General features: G+C 39.5%; 1 protein-coding gene across 4 annotated transcripts in view; it reads left to right on the forward strand.

Moving 5' to 3' along the window:
• The window catches only part of CARMIL1 (capping protein regulator and myosin 1 linker 1), a 200105-nt gene that overhangs the window by 118324 nt on the left and 59599 nt on the right, over positions 1 to 22182 (forward strand). For all 4 annotated transcript variants that reach the window (XM_075416603.1, XM_075416605.1, XM_075416604.1 and 1 more), the window contains exons 17-22: positions 4143 to 4212; positions 8534 to 8615; positions 9974 to 10073; positions 10161 to 10215; positions 15789 to 15961; positions 18292 to 18360. In XM_075416603.1, coding sequence (XP_075272718.1) covers positions 4143 to 4212; positions 8534 to 8615; positions 9974 to 10073; positions 10161 to 10215; positions 15789 to 15961; positions 18292 to 18360 — 549 coding nt within the window. The remainder of the gene's footprint in view (positions 1 to 4142; positions 4213 to 8533; positions 8616 to 9973; positions 10074 to 10160; positions 10216 to 15788; positions 15962 to 18291; positions 18361 to 22182) is intronic.

Raw genomic sequence — 22182 nt, forward strand, 5'->3', positions numbered from 1 at the left:
GGCCTTGGCCAGCAGCGGGTCTGTATTGGAGCCAGCTGGCATTGGCTTTGTCGGAGATTCGGGAAGCTGCTTGCAGCTTCTCACAGAAGCCACACGTGTAGTCCCCCTGCTACCAAAACCTTGCCATGCAAACCCAATGCAGTCACCCATCCTGTGGCTGACAGGTTCTGGTTCTGTTGCCCACCGAACACTGGAGAGAAACTCCTCTTCCAGCCTAATGCAGGGTGAGGGAAATTGTGTAGCAGTGTGTCACTGTTCCTAGGACATGTGCAGCTTTGAACTGTGTTGAGCTTTCCAGACATAAAATTTCAAGATGTGTTTTAAAGTCAAGATAGGTCTAGATAGATAGGCCTAATCTAGACAGGTCATTCTGTGATTCTGGTAGAATCCTTGTGTTTGTTGGGCTAAATTAAAGAAAGGGCTCTTTCCAGAATGTCTGCTTGTTGGCTAATATGCATTAGAACATACATAACCCTATGCATAGCACATGCCCAGGCAAGTTGACTAACCATTTTGGGGGAGGCATGTCCAAAATCCTAATCTGGGCATGGATACAGATATATACGTGTATGCATGTGCACTTGTGTGGTTGGGAGCTTGCCTCCTGTGATAGAACAGGGGAGGGAAGCGGGCAGTAGCTCAGCAAGGGAGTAGCTAATGAATGGAAGCTGATGGCAAAGTCAGAGGTGTGGGATGTGAAGAGCAGTACCGTATGCAAAGCTTTTGATGCAATCTGGGGGAAGCTAAGGGACAGAAAAGTGACAAGTGCCCCACAGGAAAGAGTAGTGTGCGTTGTTTTGGGATATTTTTTTCTTAACACAGTTTGACATTGGAGAGGACAGTACAATATGATGCTTAAGGAAAATGCACTGAATTGAAATCAATATTCAGTTATAGGAGCCTATCATTTTAGCTCTGATCTTTCAGTCTGTTCTGTGTGATGCTCTTGGTTGCTGTCCTGCTTTCTTGGACTTTGTGAAGATTAGGAAGGTATGGTACTGATGTGTTTTCAAACAGAAGGTGATTATTGAGAAACACAGTGGTTGATTCTGATTAATTCAGGGCTATTGATTCTTTGGTGGAGGGCAGCAGGGAGCTATGTTTAATGCAGCAAGAAGAACGGAGGGTGTATGTGGCTAATACATAAGGCAATCTTATCAGTGCTACAGGAAAGAAGGTATGCTGTGAGACGCTGAATATATCTACACAGATTAGGAAAGGTGAGAAGCCACAAACACAAAGGTTCAAATTTAGCTCTTCTCCTTGGCATGCTGAGTATCTCTTGGGAGTTTTGGCAGATGAGTCCTCTACAGTTGTCTGTGCTCATGGAAGATGCTATTGTATTAATTTATCTCAAATACTTTGGTGTGCACCAAATGAAATCTTTCAGCCAAAATGATCTGTATTAGCAAAAACCTACTCTAGCTTAAACATGATCAACAATCTGACTCATTTTGACTGAATTGGGTTAGAGGGAGTTACTCACATGACTGGTGCTGGTGAAAGTAAAGAAGCAGTGATGGGTAGCATAGGATGAGCTGAGAGCAGTAACCTCTTTTGCTAGCACAGACAGCTGCAGCAAGAAGCATCTGTCCAAAGTCCAGCTGGACAGGGGTGGTCTGTGATCTGCCGTACACCTTGCTTTCCCTCTCAAACCCTGTATGGCTTGACTAATAAACTTGAAAAGCATCCATGGAAGTTAAACTGGTGTTAAAAGAACTGAGGATGTGGTATATCCTGGGGCAGCTGCTTCGCCTTTTGGTCTTAACTAAATTAAAAAAAAACTTCTACAGAACAGTCAAGATCATAGGATTTGTTAAAGACAAGAAGATGGAAATACCTTTTTTCCAACAGACTTATTTTTCGTTGCCAAGATTGCAGTAGCACTTGAGGGATGTTTTCTAGAAGGAAAAATAAAAATGACATAGAGTATGATAATAGTACTTCTCTGGCCTCTTTGATCAGTGCACGTCAAAAGGCTTTTGACGTCACAGGCCTTGGAACTGTCCTGTGCAAAAGGAGAAGTTCCTGGTTTGTGTCCATGAGCCAAAGGTCACAGAGTGAGATGTGCGATTCAAGATCAAGTGTACCTACAGAAACAAATGTAGGTAAAATGCAGATACCTGACACCCTGAGTCCCAAATTCCCCTGTTTGTTACTTGATTTCTTTCTTATCAACTTCCTTTAGATCAACAGTTGTGGCATGTTTCATCGCATATAGATGACTCGATGAGTTTAAAGGTATTGGTTAATCAGTGCACCCGGGGAAGGAGATGAGCTTGCTTGTACACTGATGGACCTGTTAATAAAGGCAAGCCTTTCAGAGAGGAGGTTTGCTAATAAATCTGTAGTGCGAGGATGACACATAGTGGGTGGGGAAAGGGTGCTTTTAGTTCTTGTACATAGTTAATGTAGTTAATGTTGTATCACAGCTAGCTCTTTTTATTCTTTTTTTTTTTTTATTGAGTGAAGCAGTTGTACTGTCTTTTCCTTGTTTAAGTGTATGTTGGCGGTTTTGTTCATTTACAGACATTGCCAAAAGTTATGTTTTGATCTGTCAGTGCTATAACAAGACAAGTTTCTGATATCCTTCTCATGCAAATGCTAATTACAAGGCCAATTCTTGCATTCTGCATGTACCACAGTTGACAAGACCTTTCCATGTATTGCCATGCATGTGATTTAAACATCACAGCTAAGTACAATTATAGTATGTCTGCTTTCAGTGCCTTTGAATGATGGTGATTTTTCATGACAGAATTAAGAAATCATGAGATTTTCTTGGGAGGAGTTTATAGGAAAGAGGTTAGGAAAAAAACAACCCTTTTTTTTTCCTGTGAAGAGAGTACATTTCAAGCAGCACTGTGTCTCTTTTTTTAATCTACATTTTTTTATAGTTGCACTGTAATTTTTAGGTTGCCTCAAAATGTGTAGGAGGTTCTTTGCAAAGTTGTTATCAGCCAGACTAACTTTGAATATAAGTATGTTTGGGAAGGAAAAATAGACAAGGATTGTCTAAAAATTTGTAAAAACTGTTGCAGAGCTTTCACAATTTTTTCAAAGTCTGCTTATTAATAGCTTAGGAAGTAAATAAACACAAGATCTGTGCCTTTGTTAACAGCGAAGGTCTGATTAACATTTATACCTGCAGGGCAGATATAAATAGGTTTAAATGAAAAACCTTCCTGGGGCGCACACATTTTAAATACAGCTTTTACACACTGCTTGCGTAACAAGTGTATAGGCAAATGCCTCGGCGAAATGGATTGGTGTTTATCTCCGTGCATCAGTATTTTGGATCCTATTAGCTTGCTTTTGGCTGAAATGAAGTTTGAGGAGGAAGTCCTTCTGTTTCTCTGTTCAATTACTAATTCAAAGCAGCATCTATTCTAAAGGTACTAGAATGCATACACAGATTGTATTTGCTCCTTCTCTAAGACACATACTGTTGGGCTTTTTGATTTGACTTTTATATGTAGAAATACACTTCTGTAAGGCTTGGAAGGTGGATTTATGAAAATCGTAATCGGTCATTGCTATGCTTCTCTGCCATTCTGCCTAAAGACAAAGGATACCATTGTCTGGGAGTATCATTTTGAAATCTGTAAATATTTATTGGGTTGCAGAAGCAAAGGATTGTGTGATACTTGAACATGATCCAGCACTTGAGTGTTACAGGCACTTTGCCTGGCTGAAATGGCTGGCTGCACTGCGTCTTGCATATATTAAAAACCCAATTTTTTCCTGAATTTTTGGAAAATCGGAGAGTTAGTATGGTCATACAACAGAATACTCCTTTTGTAACCATTTGATGCTCTTTGAAAGCAAATGTTGAAGAAGATTAATCTCTGTTGAATGTTATTAAATGTTGATGTAGCATTAGCTTTACGGTTTCTTTATTCGCCTTGCATCCCTGCAGTTCCTGAAACTGCTGGAGTGTTCTAAGTGGGGCAGGTTTGTGCAGCTGTTGTCATTTAAGAAACAACTGCTCAGCTGGTGTGGTTTTGTTTTGAAATGGTTCTTCGCATTATCGGTGTGTTAACCTGTGATCACTTAGATGATAATGTAAAGCTGGGCTTGGTGCTGGTGTTTTTGTTTGTTTATTTTTTCTTTTACATGGTTCTAAAATTGATCTCTTTCAGAGCGCTTTTATTAGGCCTGGCTTGCAATCACAATCTGAAGGAGGTGTCTTTAGATCTCAGTAGCTGTGAGGTAAGGAATATTTATCAGGATGTGTTCAAAAGATGCAACGATGTGGAATTAGAGTTCCCATGAAATTCACCAGGCAAGATATTTGTCCTCTGTAGTCAAAAGTTGTGGGAAAGGTAGAACTCAAAGAAGCAGTTATGGTAAAAATCATCTGCTGTGTGTTACAGCATCATCCTCAACAATGAGCACAGAGGTTCAAAGCACCTGCAGCACCTGATTGGCAAAACCCTCCTTGCAGTGTAGCTGTTCCAGATGCTGGGCCAGCCGCTGTTTGCTGCTTGGCAACTTCTGCTCTCTGGTGCTGTGGTTACACAGGACCCTGCAGCAGGGCTTTCCAAGGTGCCCAAATTTGAATGGGTCATGGGAAGCTGTGTCCCCTGAAGGCATGTCTGTGCTTTTATTGTCTTCCTGCAAAACCAGAGACATGCTTTCTCTTCTGTGGGTTTGCTTTTTAACCTTGGGAGACATTATTCTTTCCTAATCAGTTAATCAGCTCAGGCCAATAGGGAACTCTGGTAAAAGGCGATTGAAGCATGAGGTTAACTTAAGAGCCACTGTGCAACTGGCTTTAAGTATCTCAAGAATAAAGAAAACCAGTTGGGGCAGCTTCATTTGCTTTATCTTATTTCCTCTGGCTTCTCTGTCTGTGCTTTGCTGTGCACTTTGTTTCTCAGGATTGTCCATACTCTTGCAGGATGATACCTGCATGGCTACAGCTCATGACAAAAGGTCAGACAAGATCCTGGGGAGCCAGTGAGGCAAAGTTATACAGAGAACTGTGTGGACTTTTGCCAAAAACAACACGAACCAGCTTTGGTTTGGGGTTTCTGTAGCGGAGTGGCCACCCTTTCCTTTGTAAGCTGCACAGATAGCCTCTCACTTGTTTGGCAGATCTTTCCGAGCCCATTGCCTGAGTATTAACCATTCTGGAAGAGCCTTTCAAATGCAGTGGTTTCCCTTTAAGTAGAAAACATACAGTTTGATGAACATGTTGAGGTGCAGTAATCCTTGCCTTAGATTCGTGGTCAATTGCTTTTGGAATGTGCACAGATTCACTTATGAAGAAAAAAACCAAATCATTGTGAATGCATTTCATAGTTTGTTTTGATATTTTATACTGTTTAAAAAATGCTGTTCCTTTGAAGAGCATTACATATAAATTCCAAACAGAAAAGCTTTTAAGTCAAGTACACGTGCTTCTGACTTCTGAGTAGAGAGATCAGACAGATGTTAATTTTTCTTTCAGAGGGAGGAAGGAAAAGGGGGGATTAATTAAAGTAAGAAAAATGAAGTCCTGTAATCATAACCTTAAAAGAATAAATCAATAAAACACAAACATAAGTAATGAGACTATAAATTAGCATGTAAATCAACGAGGGCTGACAGGAGTGAAAACGTAAGCCTTTCATTAAATAACCCCCAGGATGGGACGTGGAGGAGCCCTTCAGGGGGTGATTAGGTTTATTGGACACCAAAGCACCAGTGGTCATGGTCGACTCTCATGACAGACAGGAAGGAATCGAGCCCAATTCACGGTGTTGCGTTCCCGTAGCTGGTCCCTCCAAACTGACAGCACTTCCTTAGATCCTTCCCTTAACATTTTTTCACATCACTGAGCTTTATCCATTCTCATGTGCTTTGGAAAGAAGTTATGCTTCCACGAGCAGGGGAGTTGATGTGCCAGGAGCTGTGAGTACTCTCAGTGGGCCCAGCACGACAGGGTCCTGCTCCACCTCTCCCCGACCCTCTGTGAACTGGGCAGGGTAATCCGCACCCAGAAACAGAGCCGTGGGAAGCTTGGAGCTGGTGACCTGCTCTACTCCCAGTTCCTGCAAGTACACGCTGTTAGGAGGCTAGTAAGCTGATGCTTCAGCTCTGCCCTCCTCTTTCCTACACCAGGCAAGCTGCACTGAAGTAAGGAAGGATAAAATCTCTCTGTTCCTTCCCTCTTCCACTGCTTTTCATCTGCTCCCATAACTTTCTGGTATATTAACTCCAGGCTTAATCATTTTATATTGCTTGTTTGGTTGGGTTTTTTTATTATTTTACTATGAGAATTACATTTTTATTTCTACCTGCTCAGCACTGATGTATTTCACTCTGTTTCCTTCTGCTTCCCTTAGCTTGGTCACTGTGTAAGTACCCTCCATGCGTTACCTTAATTGTTAAATCAGTAAGCAGCTTTGTTTGCCCTTCCCATATTGGTACCTCATAGCTTTGAACACGCTTGGCATTTTTAATTGTTGAAGGGCTGTTCTTCATTTTCTGAATAAGAGTTTGTAATCTCAGAAGTATGTCATATAGGAGATGTTGCAGAGGGGTTTTTTTTTTTTAGTATCACAGTCCATGTTGACGAATAGCCCTTCAATTAATCTTTTCTTTTATATATATGATTTTAATACAGTTGCAATAAACTTTGGTCCCAAAACTCAAGTTATCATCACCTTCGGATTAAATAGATATCACCATTTGTGCACATGAAATGTTTATGTATTTAAGATTTTGAGTATAGAGTTATCAGTACAAGATTGAAAGCTGCTCCTGAAAAATTGTCTACTTCAACCCTTGAAGTATATGTAGCATAAGCATTTGAATTCTATTGTGAGTATAATTTTACTGTATAGAGCTTTTACCATACCAACAACCAATCCAAGATTGCATATAATCTGCCAGTTCTATGGATTCTGCAATAATAGATGGGATACCGTGTAAAATGGTTGTCTTGTGGTGGGCCACTGTGAGAGCAGCACGGAGCCAAACTGAATGATATTGGCGTTCATACAACAAATACTACAAATGCTCTTACGAAAATGAAGTTGAGTTAAAATTGCACCCCTTCTGGCCCAAATACAGACTTTAATCTGACCACTTCTGGAGAGCATATGGTGAAGGGTAGGTGGGCTTTGTTTTATGCAGAAGAGGAAAGGTGCCTTATGGTCTGTATCTCTTACACTTCCAGATGTCACTTACGATTTAGATGTTGTCTTTGACCACCGCTATTCATTAAATGCTCAGGCTGAGTTGTCGAACTGCTTGTTCACCAATCACGTATCTCAAACTTTTTCTAAAAAGTGCCAAGACAGGTTTTTGTTGAAAAATATTTCTGAAGGCATTTGTGGTTCCTTCATTCATAGCATGGATAAAAGAGACTATTGATAGAAATATCAGCAGGTTGATTCAGGATATTTAGCCAAGGAAGTTGACTAAGTAAAATATTACTCATTTTTTATGCATAGGAGGTGAGAAGGCTATTTCATGTTTGAAAAAGCTTTCCATTTTTTGAAGCAAGGGGAGTAAAAATGGAAAATGCAAAATGAGAATTTTTGTAGAACTTGTCCCCCTCTTTGGCTGAAGTTTTTTTCTGGAGGATGTTAATAAAGTGAAATGCACTTTATATAGTTTGCGTAGCTGCAGGAAACAAGAAAATGCTTTTGCTTCTTGGGAAAAAAAATGTTGCATTGTTAATTCAGTAGCATTAGTAAATAAGCGTGTAAATTTTAATAACTGTGATTCATATGTTGATGTTTTCCTCTAGGCCTGACAGTTCTTTTATATTCATTTAACATTTGAGTTTAATAATATCATAGTTGATACTTTCTAGCTAGGCATTTTTGTAATTGTTGCTGGTTTTCTTTTATGCCTATTTTTAAATTAAGAAATAAGGTAAATTACTGATTTCTCTTGTTTATGGTCTTTTGTGGCCATTTTACAATTGGATTATTTAAATGTTCTTTTCACTGACAGGGAAACATAATTTCATTTTTTTTTAATTATTTTTGGGTTTTGTTTTTGGTTTTGTTTTTTAATTTGCTACTTGTCTTTATCTGGGCACCCTAGCATTGTGCTAAGAGCTGAAAGAAGATGCTCGCTATAAGCCTTGGCTGCAGTCGAATTCAAGGGTGACTGTTGCGTTCTTATAGACTGGGCTAAGTTAATTTTTTTTCTCACTGGACGTTGGAAATGTCCTGACGCTTTCGTATAGAGAACCCACACCAAAGGCCTGCAGTCACTGCCTGGCACAGGTGCTAAAGGATTCACTGTGTCTGCACCATTTAAATCTTTCACAGACTGAACTGCTGAGCAGTAGTTTTAAGAGAGAGGAAAGAGAGTCCCTTTTCTCCTTTACATGCAAGTAGTGAGACCGAAGGGTGAGAATAGTAGGAATGTGTACATAGGCTGTCATGTTAATGTCTGTTACTTCTTCTGTTGCTGTTGTTTTGGCCTCTGGTAGTGCCTTCTGTATTCACAAAGCTCCTGCCACTGTTTTCTGTGTGACCTTGAAACCATAACTAGTTTGCAAAAATGGATGATGTTTTGTCTCTAGTTAAGATCGGGAGGTGCACAAGTTTTGGAAGGATGCATAGCAGAGATACACAATATCACCAGCCTAGATATTTCAGACAACGGTAAGTACACAGAACAGGAATGGAGGGTCATGCAAGTCCAGAATCTGAGAAACGCTTTTTCTTTCAGCTCACAGTGTAATCAAGAATGGTCACTCTTGCTTTATGGTTATTGGCCATATTGGTTATGGAAATGTCTCAGACCAAGAACTCTTATTGATGTAAAGTATATAAGAAATGTTTATAGACTAGCTGTACCCCCAGAAGTTTATGTTGTTTGAGATAAATGAAACACAGCAGGGTAAATTGATGGCAGCAAGAGTCATATTAGATCTAGGGGAAAGTCGTTTTAACTGCAAGAGGATGAGAAGTTAAATGAGAAATTTAAGTGTAGTGACAGAAGAAAAGGGGAAGACCAGGTATAGAACGAAGCTGAGGTCGTGACACTGAAGAGGCAAAAGAGGGAAATTTAGAGCAAACGGTCAATCAGCTGCAGGTCAGAGAAGGCCAGTTTCAGTCTTTGGAAAAGTCTTAGACTATTCCTGCTTTGGAGGCTCTGTGTATCCTAGTTGGGCATACGAGCTGGCTTCTCGTCTTGCAAACGCAAGTAATAGGCATATGGAATGGAAGAATTCACCTGCTGTGTTTGCCCTTCTGACAGCCAAATGCAGAAGTATTTCAGAAAGAGATTCCCAGTACAATTGAATGCCCAAGAAAGGTGGGATGGATAAGTAAGTGGAAAGCTTTGGGAACTACTGGCTCAGAATTATGTAAACAGATTGACTGTTATAAATGTAGATAGATATTTGACATCTAAATTATCCTGCAGATCTGGATCCTAAGTCATTATAATATAACTAGTGGACTCTTCAAATACACCACTAGTTTGGGAATACAATACTACAGCAGGTTAGTTTTCTTACTGAGGAGTAGAATAAAATTGGCTTGTGTTTCGGATCATTTTATTCATAGCCCATTACGTTAGCCTTTTTGGACTTGAAGGCTTTGAAACCTTGTTGGTACACAGCTCTCCTAGGACTAAGTGGCAGTTAGCGTGGTCTCAGAATTTGCAAAAGAACTTTAAACTCTGCCTGACAATGCAAGGAGCTACGCTTGGATGGTTGGACTACGGAGAAGGGACTACACATTTCTGTTCTGTGTTTCTGAGAGGTGCCTTCAATGATTGATTAGGATGGAGATTTAAAGGCTTATTTTAGAGAAAGCATTTATTCTTACAGAAAAACAGAGGCAAAAAAAAAAGAAAAATATTTAAAAATAGAAGAATGGAAATTTTTCTAGAGCTCTTGGAAATTAGTATCCTCATGTAGTTAGTTGAATGAATATAACATTAATAATTGGATCCTGTCTGGGTCTTTTGTGAAAATGTGTTTTAATTCTTAACCTAATCTGATTCTTTACAGGCCTAGAATCTGACCTCTCAACCCTTGTAGTCTGGCTTAGTAAAAACCGATCGATAAGACACTTGGCATTAGGCAAAAACTTTAACAACATGAAATCCAAGTAAGGCTTTTCTTTCTTTTAAATAACAAGAGAATGAACGAGGAGAAGCTGCTGATTTCATCGTCTTCCTAACTTTTCTTCCCTCAGAAATCTCACTCCAGTACTTGATAATTTAGTTCAGATGATTCAAGACGAGGATTCAGTGAGTATCTTTCTGCCTACTATCATCACGTGTATTTGTACTTTCACAGCCTATTTCTGATCATGTTCTTCACTGTGTTAATTTGCTGCATAAGATTTAATCAGGACCATGCACAGATACATCCAACATTTTTGGGTTTATTTTTTCAAAGAGTAGTTGGGATTATGTGTAGCATGTAGGTAAGTGTTTCTTAGGATAGTCATAGGATCTGTGCTTGTTGAAAAGTATTCATTCTAAGTAGTTGGATGCGCTTAACCTAGTTGCTTTAGATTTGAATGATACAGCCCTGTAGGCATAAGTTTTCGAAACTTTTGTGTCCTGGTAGATTATAATGGTAGTGTTCTCTGGGTGGTAATACTTCTTCAATGACAGAATTTTTATTTTTCATTTTTTATAATTAATAGAAGGCACTATTTCCTGATAGCAGTTCTTGCGTATTAGCATTTGGTTTTGCCTGATAAAATGAAAAATCACTGCAGTGATCTCTCAGAACTCCTTTCTCCTTCAAAAGATGCAAATAAACGGTTCTCTATGCTGTTCTTTACTTCACCTAGTACATTAATTACAGGAGCAATTTCATAAAAGCCTTTCAGAGTGCCTTGCTGGGAACCTTCCCCACTTCCTTTATTTCCACCCCCTCTCCTGATTCTGAAAGACTTTTATGGTTGGATTTGTGTTCTTGCCTTACTTGGCATCTTAGTTTTGGCTATAAGGGACTCTTAAGATGGTCTTTTACTCTCATCCTTGTCCATCTTTATTCATCTATTCTTACTCCTTTCTTTCTCCTTCATTCCACTTACAAGAAACAAGCAAGCTGTGCTTTCCTCATTCTGCAGAAATAGCTGACTGTAGACCTCAGTTGTCTGAACACCTGCTGTTCCTGTTGTCTTTATTGTCTCACCTCCAAGTTCATGGTCTCCACACTAACTGCTTTTGTATTTTCTCCTCCCATCTGTGTCTGTACCCTGCAGTTCAGATGAGCAGTTTTTACCAAGGTTTCCGATGTCTCCTTCCATATCAGGTCATTACACCCATATTCTGTGTTCATCTTTTCCTACTGCTTAGTTGTATTTGAAGGGACTCATTAAACTAGTCCTCTTTCCTCTCTGTGTCCTCTTAACTGGGATTAGTGGTACTGTTTTTTTTCTTGATTCTTTGCTTACCTCCTCATCTTATTCTTTAATCCATGGGAGGCCAGTGTGACACAGTGAAGTGCTGCATACGGATACCAGAGCTGATTCCAATTGAGTTAGTCCCTGTAATGAAAGCAGTAAGTCCTTGTTTGTGCAAGTCAGATGGAGCATCGTACTAAGAAGTGTATTGGTAGATCTCTGTATTACTGCTTGTACCAAACTAGCCTTTTCATTTCGCGGTGTGTGACCACCTCCTTCGACTCTGTCTCTAAAGGGAATGGTGCAGGGCTGTCTTCCCTTTCTCTCCTTTTGCTGTTTATACTGTACTGAGGGGTGGTATCATTTCATCAGCGCCTGCTGCTTCTCCTTGGACATTTGTCTCTGTCCTGCCGTGTATCTCATGCTTAATCTTTCATAGCTACCCTGAAGACTGTTATGTCAAACCAAATTAATCACAAGCAAATGTAATTTAGTGTGTTTTTTCTCAATTTCCTTTGGCCCTTTGCTCGGTTGCAGGTGAACATTTCTTTCCACCCAGGCCATATGCTAAAACAACTCTTCAGCAGTCTATGCATCATTTCAGTATCCAAACTGTCTTCCAAAACATGCTGTTGTGTTTTTCTTCTATTTATATGACTATCCTATTCGTATTATCTGTTCACAAGGATAAAAAAATCCAACTTCCACCTTATTTTCTCTATTAAGTGTTACAACCTTCTGTTTATCTTCCCTGGCTTCTGTTTTTGAAGCTTCCAGGACAGAGAAACTGTAGCTGCTAAATTTTGGATGATGTCATTCTTGCAGCTGTCCCTCCTTTGCATCACCAGCTTAACTTCTTGTGCTCCTTTTCTTTTCAGCCCATAGGCAATGTCAGCCATCACTCTCTGCCTTTGCTCCAATCCAGTGGTCAGATGTGCTCCTGTAATTCTTACTCACCGTGTCTTTCCTGAGCTAACCTACAGAACACACTCTGTAGTCTCATCCGGTTTTCAAACAGTGTTACAATGAAATATTCCAGCAGAAAGTGATTTTATTTAGCTACTTAAAATAACTGTCTCTGCTTCATGTCATGCATTAACCTTTGGGGTACAGCATGCGATCCTGTTGGTGTTAACCTGTCTCTTCTCTCCCTACATTCTTTTCTGTTGTTAATTCTCTTCACTGAAGGAATCTTGTTTCTGTTTCATTAGGTGCTAAAATCAATCCAAAACATCTCCTAGCAGCTAAAGAGTTGAGGACATAGACTCCGTAGCACCACGGGAAAAGCATGTGTTGCAGATAGCTGGATGGTCCTCACTCTACCATGAGACAGTACAATGCTTAGAAAACTACTTAGTTTCCAGATATTTTAGTTAGGTTTTTAATCCTAAATGGGGTGGTCCTTCTTCTGCCATTACTATGCATTTACTGCCATGGGACATTAAAAAGTAAGGGTCGAATTGAAGAGATAGGGTATGATGTTGCCCAGAGCATACTGCTGGATCAGTATTGCCTACAAGCTGGTGCAGTTTGGGAACCATGCATTATCTGTGTAGAATGCTGAAGAAAGAGGCTTTAATTTAAAGTAGTCATCTGCCAAATGCTTCTTCATGTATTTATACACACTTTAAATAGATCCATTGCTGTGTTAATATGAGTCATGAGTAAACTGATTTAAACAGTCAATAGCTTGGTTTTATGACTATAAAAATACAGCTAGAAGCAAACGTAATTCTACACTGTTTAAAAGCAGTAGTAGTAGCCTGAACAGCAAAATTTCCCAGGTGTTGAATATAGACGAGAATGTAGTATTTAGATTTGTTTTTTGGTTTGGTTTTTTTCTCTTTTTAAGTAGATGCTGTAATGTGCAGGCTATAATAATACATTCTTATTAGTATTGCAGTAAGTGTCTGAAGCTGTATGCTTACTGAGCCATTTCTTTTCTTCTGGCAAAAATTGATGTTACACTGCAGGTACAGCGTAGCATTACTCAGAGTGGTAGTCAGTCCTGCATAGGTGCAGAGAATTACTACAGCACTGAATATCCTTAGTTCTTAGTTCAGTGTTTGTTGCAGAATGGGCCTTTTAAGGGTTTTTACAGCATTTTGGTTCGTAAGAGAACAGATCTAACTTGATTTAATTCTTAAATGTTTTCCAGCAAGAGTATGACAAAATCAGTGAATACAACCATACAATTTCTGATTCTATTCTTTACTTTAAGAATTCCTCTTCCTTAATAACGTTATGTTAAGACATCTTCACTGTGTTGGCAAACTATCTGTTTTCTGCAGCAGGGACTCCGAAGTGCTTGTCAGACTTCTGTTTTCTCAATATCCAGCTAAAACTATGAAGTGGTTGGAAGAAGTGTTTGTAGGCTACGTAGAGTATTGCCCCTGGTTGTGGGGGATTTGGTTTTGGTGGTGGGTTTTGTCTGTTGTTGTTCAGTTGTTTTTTTTTTAATGTAGTGGTCAGATAATGTAATGAATATTTAGCAGCCTGTACATTTTAATCCTACAGAGTTACATCCTAATTGTAGTTTGCATTCAGGGCACCAAGTGAGCCCAGAGGTTTTTGCTTCTTGCTCATTCAGTAAATGAAAAAGGTAGCCATGTAAGAAAACTAGCAGTTCATCCACTTCAAAGACACTGCTAATATAGCAAGTGCTTTACTGTGCTATATGCATATTTTGGATGTGGTAGTAACGATGTATAGGTGCCAGTCCTTGCAGAACACGGTGCAGAAGCGTTTTCAGTCATACACTGTTTTGTCAGAGTATTGGAATGCAAGAGGTGAGAAATCCTTTCCTAGGAGGATATTTGATGTTTAGAAAAATTGGTATGCGGTGACTTGAGTGACCCTTTCTAAAGTGACACATGAGAAACAGAAGAAACTTCACTTTCACAAGCTGATTGGCGACTTCTGTCCGAGTGCTGTGCGATGCTGCTTTTCTGTGAATCTGTCGCAGGAGGTCTTCTCAAACTTGTGCCAAGAGCTCTAAATGCCATTCTAATGCGATGCTAATATTCTTTAGGGTACATAATGTAGTAAACACAGACAGATTAAGGGCATTAACATAGTAATTTAATAACTTCCATTTAAAATAAAACCAGCATGTGGCTTGTGTTACTGTTAGACTTTTTAATTATAAACCTGCTGTGCCTCCAAATTTTTGTGCATTTCCTAATTTATAAATGTATTTCTTGTTGTTGCAAGCTTTTTGGTTATCACTGTAATCCAGTGGTGTCTGCAGGCTAGAATCCCAATGTACAGCAGGTACCATGCAAGCATCTTGGACCCTGGAGGTTGTGCACAGTTCAGTTGGCTTATTTATATTAATCTAAGCTTTAGACATCTAATGGAAGTGCCATCGTTCATCCTTAGGGAATGTTGATTTTCACATACTGGCAATTTGGAGATTTTAGGCTCCTAAAATTCATCCTTCAATACATGCCTAAGTGGGTGTATAATGACAATACACTCCTCTGTATGAACTCACACTTGAGCAAGGGAAACGTTTTGTGTAGCTTTTGTACATCAGCAAAAACAAATTACAGTTTTAGCAGCTGTAATAACTCTGCAAGGCATGGTGATGGATAGACTGTAGTTCTTGACCTCCTCCCATTGAGTGGTGGGACACTGCGAATGGAGGGAATACAAGCATTTTTAAAAGAACTTTTCTTAATGCTTAGACTGTGACCTGTAGTTTCAGCTTGATATGGTATGTAAAAAAAAAAAAAAAGTTACATAAAGATACTGCAATCACAGGTGTCAGAACACCACTGTGAATAATATCCATTGACTTACTCTTTTTGGTAGGCATTCTTACTGTTTTTAATTTTAAACCTGCTACAGTCTTCTGTCTTCTTGCCCCCAAATGTGTGTGCCCTTAGTTGAGGGAACAAAGTGCAAAGTCACTCCTAAAGTTGAAGTAACAATAATAACAAATTTTAAAGGAATTGTTTTCGTTTTAACAATGTCTCAGATACTAATTTTTGCTTGGATAAAGCTCTCAGCCTGAGGGAGAGGAGAGGGGTGCTAGATGTTTTTATTTCTCACTGACAGGGAAGCATGCTGGTTAAGCAAAACCAGCTGGACACTAGAGGCTGTCTTGCGAAGCTGATTCTTGCTATCTTGCCTCTTTCCAGGTTCCCACTGTATTCTGTACTTAGTAGGAGAGAGGAAACTGGAGGCACTGCCACTTAAAAACTGGGTTTTTTTCAGAGTGTTGGAACCTAATCTCTGTGTGTCTGTGTGTTTGACAGGTGTTTGACACCTGTGCCTCTAAGTTGTTGACTCGCAATTTATCATGTGTTGTAGGATCTGCAGCAAACACATAAATAACTCTTTGATGCTTACTGCTGTCTCCAAGAGTTTGGGGAACTTTTAACTTCATTTGGTTGATGTTTGAGGAAAGAGTGCATTATCAGTCGCTGTTATCAGCGCCTTTTCTATGCTCCACAGCCTCTGCAGTCATTGTCCCTCGCAGATTCTAAGCTGAAGACTGAGGTCACCATCATTATTAATGCCTTGGGCAGCAATACTTCTCTTACAAAAGTGGATATTAGTGGAAATGCCATGGGAGATATGGGAGCAAAGATGCTGGCGAAAGCCCTACAGATAAACACCAAGCTCAGGTAAGAGAAACATATTTGCAGTAAAAGATAGAATGGCTTCAGAACAATACTGAAGTTGTTGGCATATTCTCAAGTTGTTTCTCTTCAGAATCCTTCTAGGTACAGCCACTTTATACTGTCTCCTTTTTGAAAGATTCTCATCCTTTTTTTTGTCAGAAAAAAAAAGAAAACAAACCAGAGAAGCAATTTGTCTCTGCAAAAACATTTCCGTAACTGAAACTGGAGAAAATTACATTTTCTAAATTTGAACAAAAACGCCTCTTGTTGGAACAAGAGAGCTCTAAATTTCCTAGAATCATAGAAAAAAACCTACCTTATTATAGAGCTCTGTCTGTTGTCTAATCCAATGTCCTTCTCAGAGGACTTTAAAGCTATACAAGGTTGCTCAGGCCCTTGTTCAGGCAGGTTTGGAAGATCTCCAAGTACAGGGATTCTACGGCGTCTCTGGCAAACCTGTTCCGGTGTTTAGCCACTGTTTTCTATTCTGCTCTCTCTTTTCTACTGGCAGCCTTCCCAGCAGAGAAAATTCTGATACTTGGGTGGGAAACTAAAGTAAATTATTCTTTGTCTTCTGGAGTATCAGTTTGTAGGAGAACTAAGAGCATATGGAGTTCAGAATGGGTAGCAGCATGGACCATCCCTCCTTTCCCTCTCTCCTGCTTACATACTGTGCTGATGGACCCTGGCATCTCTTCTCTGCAACTTCATCTACCTGACAACTTCACTGCTTTTTAGCACGTCTAGTACTGATGGCTTGAGAGTATCGCTTTTTTTCTGTCCAGCATATCATTAGCAAACAGCAAAACCTTCAATCAATATGAAACTGGATGGGGACCTCTAAATATGTCACCATCATCAGGAAAGCTAATCCCCACGCCTCCACTTGTCAGACTGTGCAGATGAACCTTCCTCAGTGTATTGTCTGTGTGAAGAGACCACTTTGTGCTTGGTCTCCAAGTGTTTGTTCCCTGGAGGATAAGAAATTCCCCAGAACACTCCTGGCTATTTTGTTCAGAAGCAGGGATCCTGGTCTTGGCATTGCCATGCCCAGACTAAATACTGACAACGTCAGGAAAACACTGGAGAGGAGTCTTAGGTTTATTGACTGTATTAAGCTGAAATGACCACAGTACCTGAAGAAATAAAGCCTTGACAGCTTTCAGGATGGCAGACTGAAACATTTCACAGTGCACTGAATGTCACAGTTGACATAATGTCACCACACTCTGTGGGATGATTACAAGCTCAGTAATGCAATGGCAACTGACTCTGCTTAAAATGTTATAAAATCACATCTGGGTAGAAACAGACTTTCCAGTGACAAAAATATCAAAGCTTTGACCCTAAATATATCTGATCTTTGCAGAGTGAATGTAGAATCCCCCTCTCTTCCTTACCTCCATCTTTCCATCTAAAAACCGAAGGTATAGTTCTGCAACAGCAGAGGGGTGTCAATACCTGTGAAACCCTGCCATCTGTCTTTTTTTTTTTTTTTTTTGTCTTCTTTTTTAAACACCAGGAATCCTTGTTTGGTTTTGTGTCTTTTCTTTTAAGAGCAGCTACAACCAGTGCTCTAGCACAAGCAAGATTTATCCGCTTGACTGTCTCTTCTGACTACTAATGAGATCTTTGAACATGTGTTCACAAATTGCCAGTCAGTCTGCTTGAGTGGTCTAAAATGGGGGAGGAGGGAGAGGGCTTGATCACTCTTATCACTGTTGTGTATTCAAAAGAGCACAATTTATACACCTAACCTAATGACTTATACTGGCAGCTAGTCATATTGCATGCGGATTCGCAGGAACTGTGTGATGAGCTAGTACAGGATTGAATATACAATAGCCTGCAAATTTTGAACACCAATCAGCATGAATTTTTTAAATACTTTTTTCTGTAACTGTAGCCATATAGCTGATATAGAACAGAGATTCATCACTTACTGCAATTCTCTTGTTTTTCAGCATGGGCTTGCAAAGAAGACATTTGAACTTTATTTTTGATGCTATTCCTGGAAAAAGCCAGAATTTTATCTCCAAATCTTTCTTAACTGTATTTTAGAAAAGTTACGTTTTTGTCTTATATTATAGAAAATATAGTACAGAATCCCCTTTAAAGGAAGGTAAACTGAATTTGTGGTGTCTTTGTCTCTAAATTCTGTCATTTCAAGGTTGTAGCATAGGACTAAAGACAGGTTTTTAAAATGTTGCCTTCCACTATACAATTTTGAACATACAGAACTGTGATATTGAAATATGCAAAGTTTCAGTATGGATTTATTCATGGTTCTTGTTTAACTTTTTTTTTTCTTCACTCTCCTCCTCACCTCTCAGAACTGTAATATGGGACAAGAATAACATCACTGCGCAGGGCTTCCAGGACATAGCTGTGGCACTGGAAAAGTAAGTTCTCAAGCAGCTGAATGACTGATGAAGAGGCCAGAGACTTAGATCCTGAATGATCTGAACAGCTGCAGTTCTCACCACAGTCAATATGATCTGAAGATGCTGAGTGCTCTCAATGTTAAGCATCAGGGTGCTTAATCTAAAGGAAAATTTATGACTTCACATCCTTCAAAAGGATGAGAAAAGGCTCTATGGCTCTTTCATCCATATTCTGCTAGCAGCGTTAAGGCCATTGAGTTCTGCTGTTAGCATTAAAATTCTGATTTTGAGAATATTTTCCCTTTTCTTTATTCTCTTGTGTTGATAGCAGGCAGAAGTTCTCTTCTAGTCACTGAATGAAGCTGTGTATAATAACAGAAAATTACTGAAGTATGCCTTTGTGGTCTGACTTTTTTTTTCTTTCCCCCAGTGAGTTGAAACTAATAGTGATGATCTCAGGAACTGCAGTTGTTCATCGTAATCGCTGTGGTCTGGGTCATTTTGCTTCCCTGAGCTTACTCACAGTTGCAGCCGTTATCAGTGATAGACGCTAAATGACTTTCGTCTCTCTCCATCTCCATCATATTTCTTTATATGTTATTACTTTTCTTAAGAGGGAAAAATTACAGATTTAAATTAAGCAGCAGTTGCAGTTGTTTCACGTCATTAAATCCTTCAGACAGGAACAAAGGCTCTCTTTAGAAGTTGAAGGTAACATACAATTACTAGTTTCTAGACAAGATGTCTTGCAAAACTGTACAACTACTAAGGGGAGCATCTTAACCCTTGGAGGGGTCATGAGGCTAGAGCTTAAAATGTTACTTGTTTTATGAAACTGTTGTAGTTTATATGCTTGGTTTCAAAATTAATTCAGTTGCACTGATGGGGGAAATTATATAAATGATGTATAATTAAGCAAATCATCTTGGAGTGATTCCATTGATACTAGTGAATAATAATTTGCAAAGGTTATTTGTCAACTAGCAGACATTTCTCTTTTAGAGAGCAACAGCATCGGCATTTATGGGAAAGTCTGGTAGAAAACAAAATTGCTTATTTTCTGGTTAACATCAACTTCACTTTTCTTGTCCGAAATGCTTGGATAAGTAAATAGAAAGGAGGGGGAAATCCTAAGGCAAAAGCAAATTGTCTAAGCAGAAAAAAAGAAATGCTACAGATAATTGTGTGACATTACACTTTGTTGAGGCGACATCTCATTTAGCTTGGAAGCTGAGATCATTTTATGTCTCCTCTAAGATTTTAAAGTTGTTAAAACCATTGATAATATCACAAACAAAGCCACAAGCAACAAAGGTTTAAACTTGCAAGAGATGGACTGTCAATATTGGCTGAAAACATGTGGCCTTTGAATGATCCATCTCGAAGACATATTGAGAACATCCTGCACCATATGTTTCCTAAAGATACATTAAATCATTAATATTCTGTAGTAAAGAATTGTGGCTCAAAATGGAATGACATATACTGAAGATGCTTGGGGGGTGCATGTGTTGTGTGTGTTGTTTTGATTTTATTCTGAAGAAAAATAGTCACGTAGTAAACCACAAAAAAGAAGGAAGCTAGGCTTTTGTGCTCTGGTGAGGAGGCTGAGGAGAATTGGGAGGGATTGTAACAGCCTTTAAAACAGGCTGAAGTAATAAGATTGGGTTTTTCCCCCTCCTCCCACCTTTTATTCATCTATTTATAGTTGTGTGAAAATGTTGTTCTTACAAGGGAATTCCAGGAGCATGGCTGTTGGCAGAGTTGCCCCAAGAGTGTTACAGCCAGCTGAAGCGAGATGCTGAGTGAATCTTCTGTAGAGTCCAGTGCAGATGTCAGTTTGGGAGAGCGTTTGAGAACGCCTGTTCAGCCAGGTCATTAAACAGTGACTTGTATCTCTGTAATTTTAATACGAAAATAAGCATGTCCTTGTGTACTTTGCAGCCTAGAGCTCACTCTGTCATAGAACTGTACAGTATTGCCCCATATTAATTTCTAAAAGACATTTTCTCTGTATGGACTGACTGAAGAAATAACTCAAGTTCAAAAATCGATAGGAAATATTGGGATTGTTAGAGGGCTATGAATTCTTCCCTTAGGAGTGACATGATATTTGCGTGCCCAAGACTGCAGAACACGTGATCTTATTCCTGTTCTTAAGCAAGATAAGCCATAAAATCATCACTCTGCAGCAGAGAGTGTGTGTCATGGACGGAGCCAAAGTGACTACAAGGGAAAGAACGGGATGACATGTAAGACTGTTGTCACACATGCCGTAGGTAGTGGGACAGACAGGAGGTTTTTGGGACAACCTTTCCAGTCTCTGAGCACCTCTCGGAAATTTAGCATCCTTTAAATATAGGTATTTTGCTGAGAGTATTAATGTGTTATGAAATTACTGGATTATTGAGTTGGTAGAGAAATGTACTCTGTTACAAGAGACAAGTGGAGTGTTAATAAAAAGAAGAATGGAGGAATATTTTAGACTTCAAAGGAAATGGACTAAAATGAAGTGTGAAGATAAATATTCCTCAGATGATCGAAGTTGAAAAGCAAGCTTTAAATTCTTGATTTTTTTTGCCCCCTAAGAGCTGGTTAATTCTTAGATGAAATATAAAGTAGCATTCTGATACAATGCCGGCTGTCTGGAAGTACAGAGCTTTCCTTAGGGTAGTGGTCTGCTGCCTCTGTGACTTTGTGTCCGTGATATCTCCTTGCCCTGCGTTTCCGACCCCCGTTCGTCTGTGTGTGGGAGGGAGAGTGCACTAAGCCTTTGACTAAATTGAATTTAGCATATAATTACTAGCGTGAGAGCTGACAATTATAGATTTCAAGGAATGGGAGGTATTAAATGTCAAACAGCTGTAGGGTTCCTTGGAAATCTACCTTTGTTTCTGTTTAACTGAATAAATACCCCACTTGCCAGGTAGTAGTCAGGCCACCAGCAAGATTTGTAATTATGAACTGTCTTTGAGCTCGGTATCTTTGCCATTTTAAAATTTTCCCCATGCTGGTGAATAGCCAGATATTCGCTGTTCAGTATTATGTGAGGACACAAAACAGAGTCTGTGTAGTTTGTGCAGTTGTTTTGAAGGACAAGAGAACTAGAAAGAAAAGTTAATTTTCTGGCAGTGATACAGTAGGCAGTTGGACACTGTGGAAGGACAGGGACCTTGCTGACTCCACGTGAGTAACCGCCTGCCACCAACAGCTATACGTTGCCATGTTTACATAGGGGAAGAAACATGAAAGACTTCTGTTATCATTTAAGGTAAAATGTTAGGTAGTATCAATGAGGAATCAGTGTGTTTGGCAGTTCAAATGACTGCTGTACTCCAGAGAGCGGCGTTTCATGTGGCTAAGCAACTGGTGGGAGAGGAAGAGAAAGAACCTTGGAGTTTCACAGTAGCTAAGGTGTCTGCTGTGGGAGTTGGTGCATTTAGTGAGGGATGGGTCCACTGAAGTCAATGGAGTTGACTGAATTGAAATTGTCAACTTCTAACTGCTCAGAAATAGAGGATTCCAACTGTATTTATGTTGCTCTGGATGGAACAGGGACAGACAGATAGTGGGACATTTGCAGAATACTGAAGGAGGAGGAAGCAACGTACACAGGAAATGAAGGCTAATTGAAAGCAGGAAGAATAATTTCCTTTCCAGGTTTTAAGAACTTCCTGCTCTTTTTGTTTTCATTTATTCAAATTTGAAGATGTGTGGACATCCCGCTGCATGTAGCATTTTAGGCTTAACTGTGTCATGCTAGCCAATTTATGTTCTCACAGTTTAAATACAATTTTGACTCAAGACCAAAACCCTATCTTTATCCTCATATTGCAGCAG

Source organism: Opisthocomus hoazin, chromosome 3, assembly GCF_030867145.1.
Source record: "Opisthocomus hoazin isolate bOpiHoa1 chromosome 3, bOpiHoa1.hap1, whole genome shotgun sequence".
NCBI lineage: Eukaryota > Metazoa > Chordata > Aves > Opisthocomiformes > Opisthocomidae > Opisthocomus > Opisthocomus hoazin.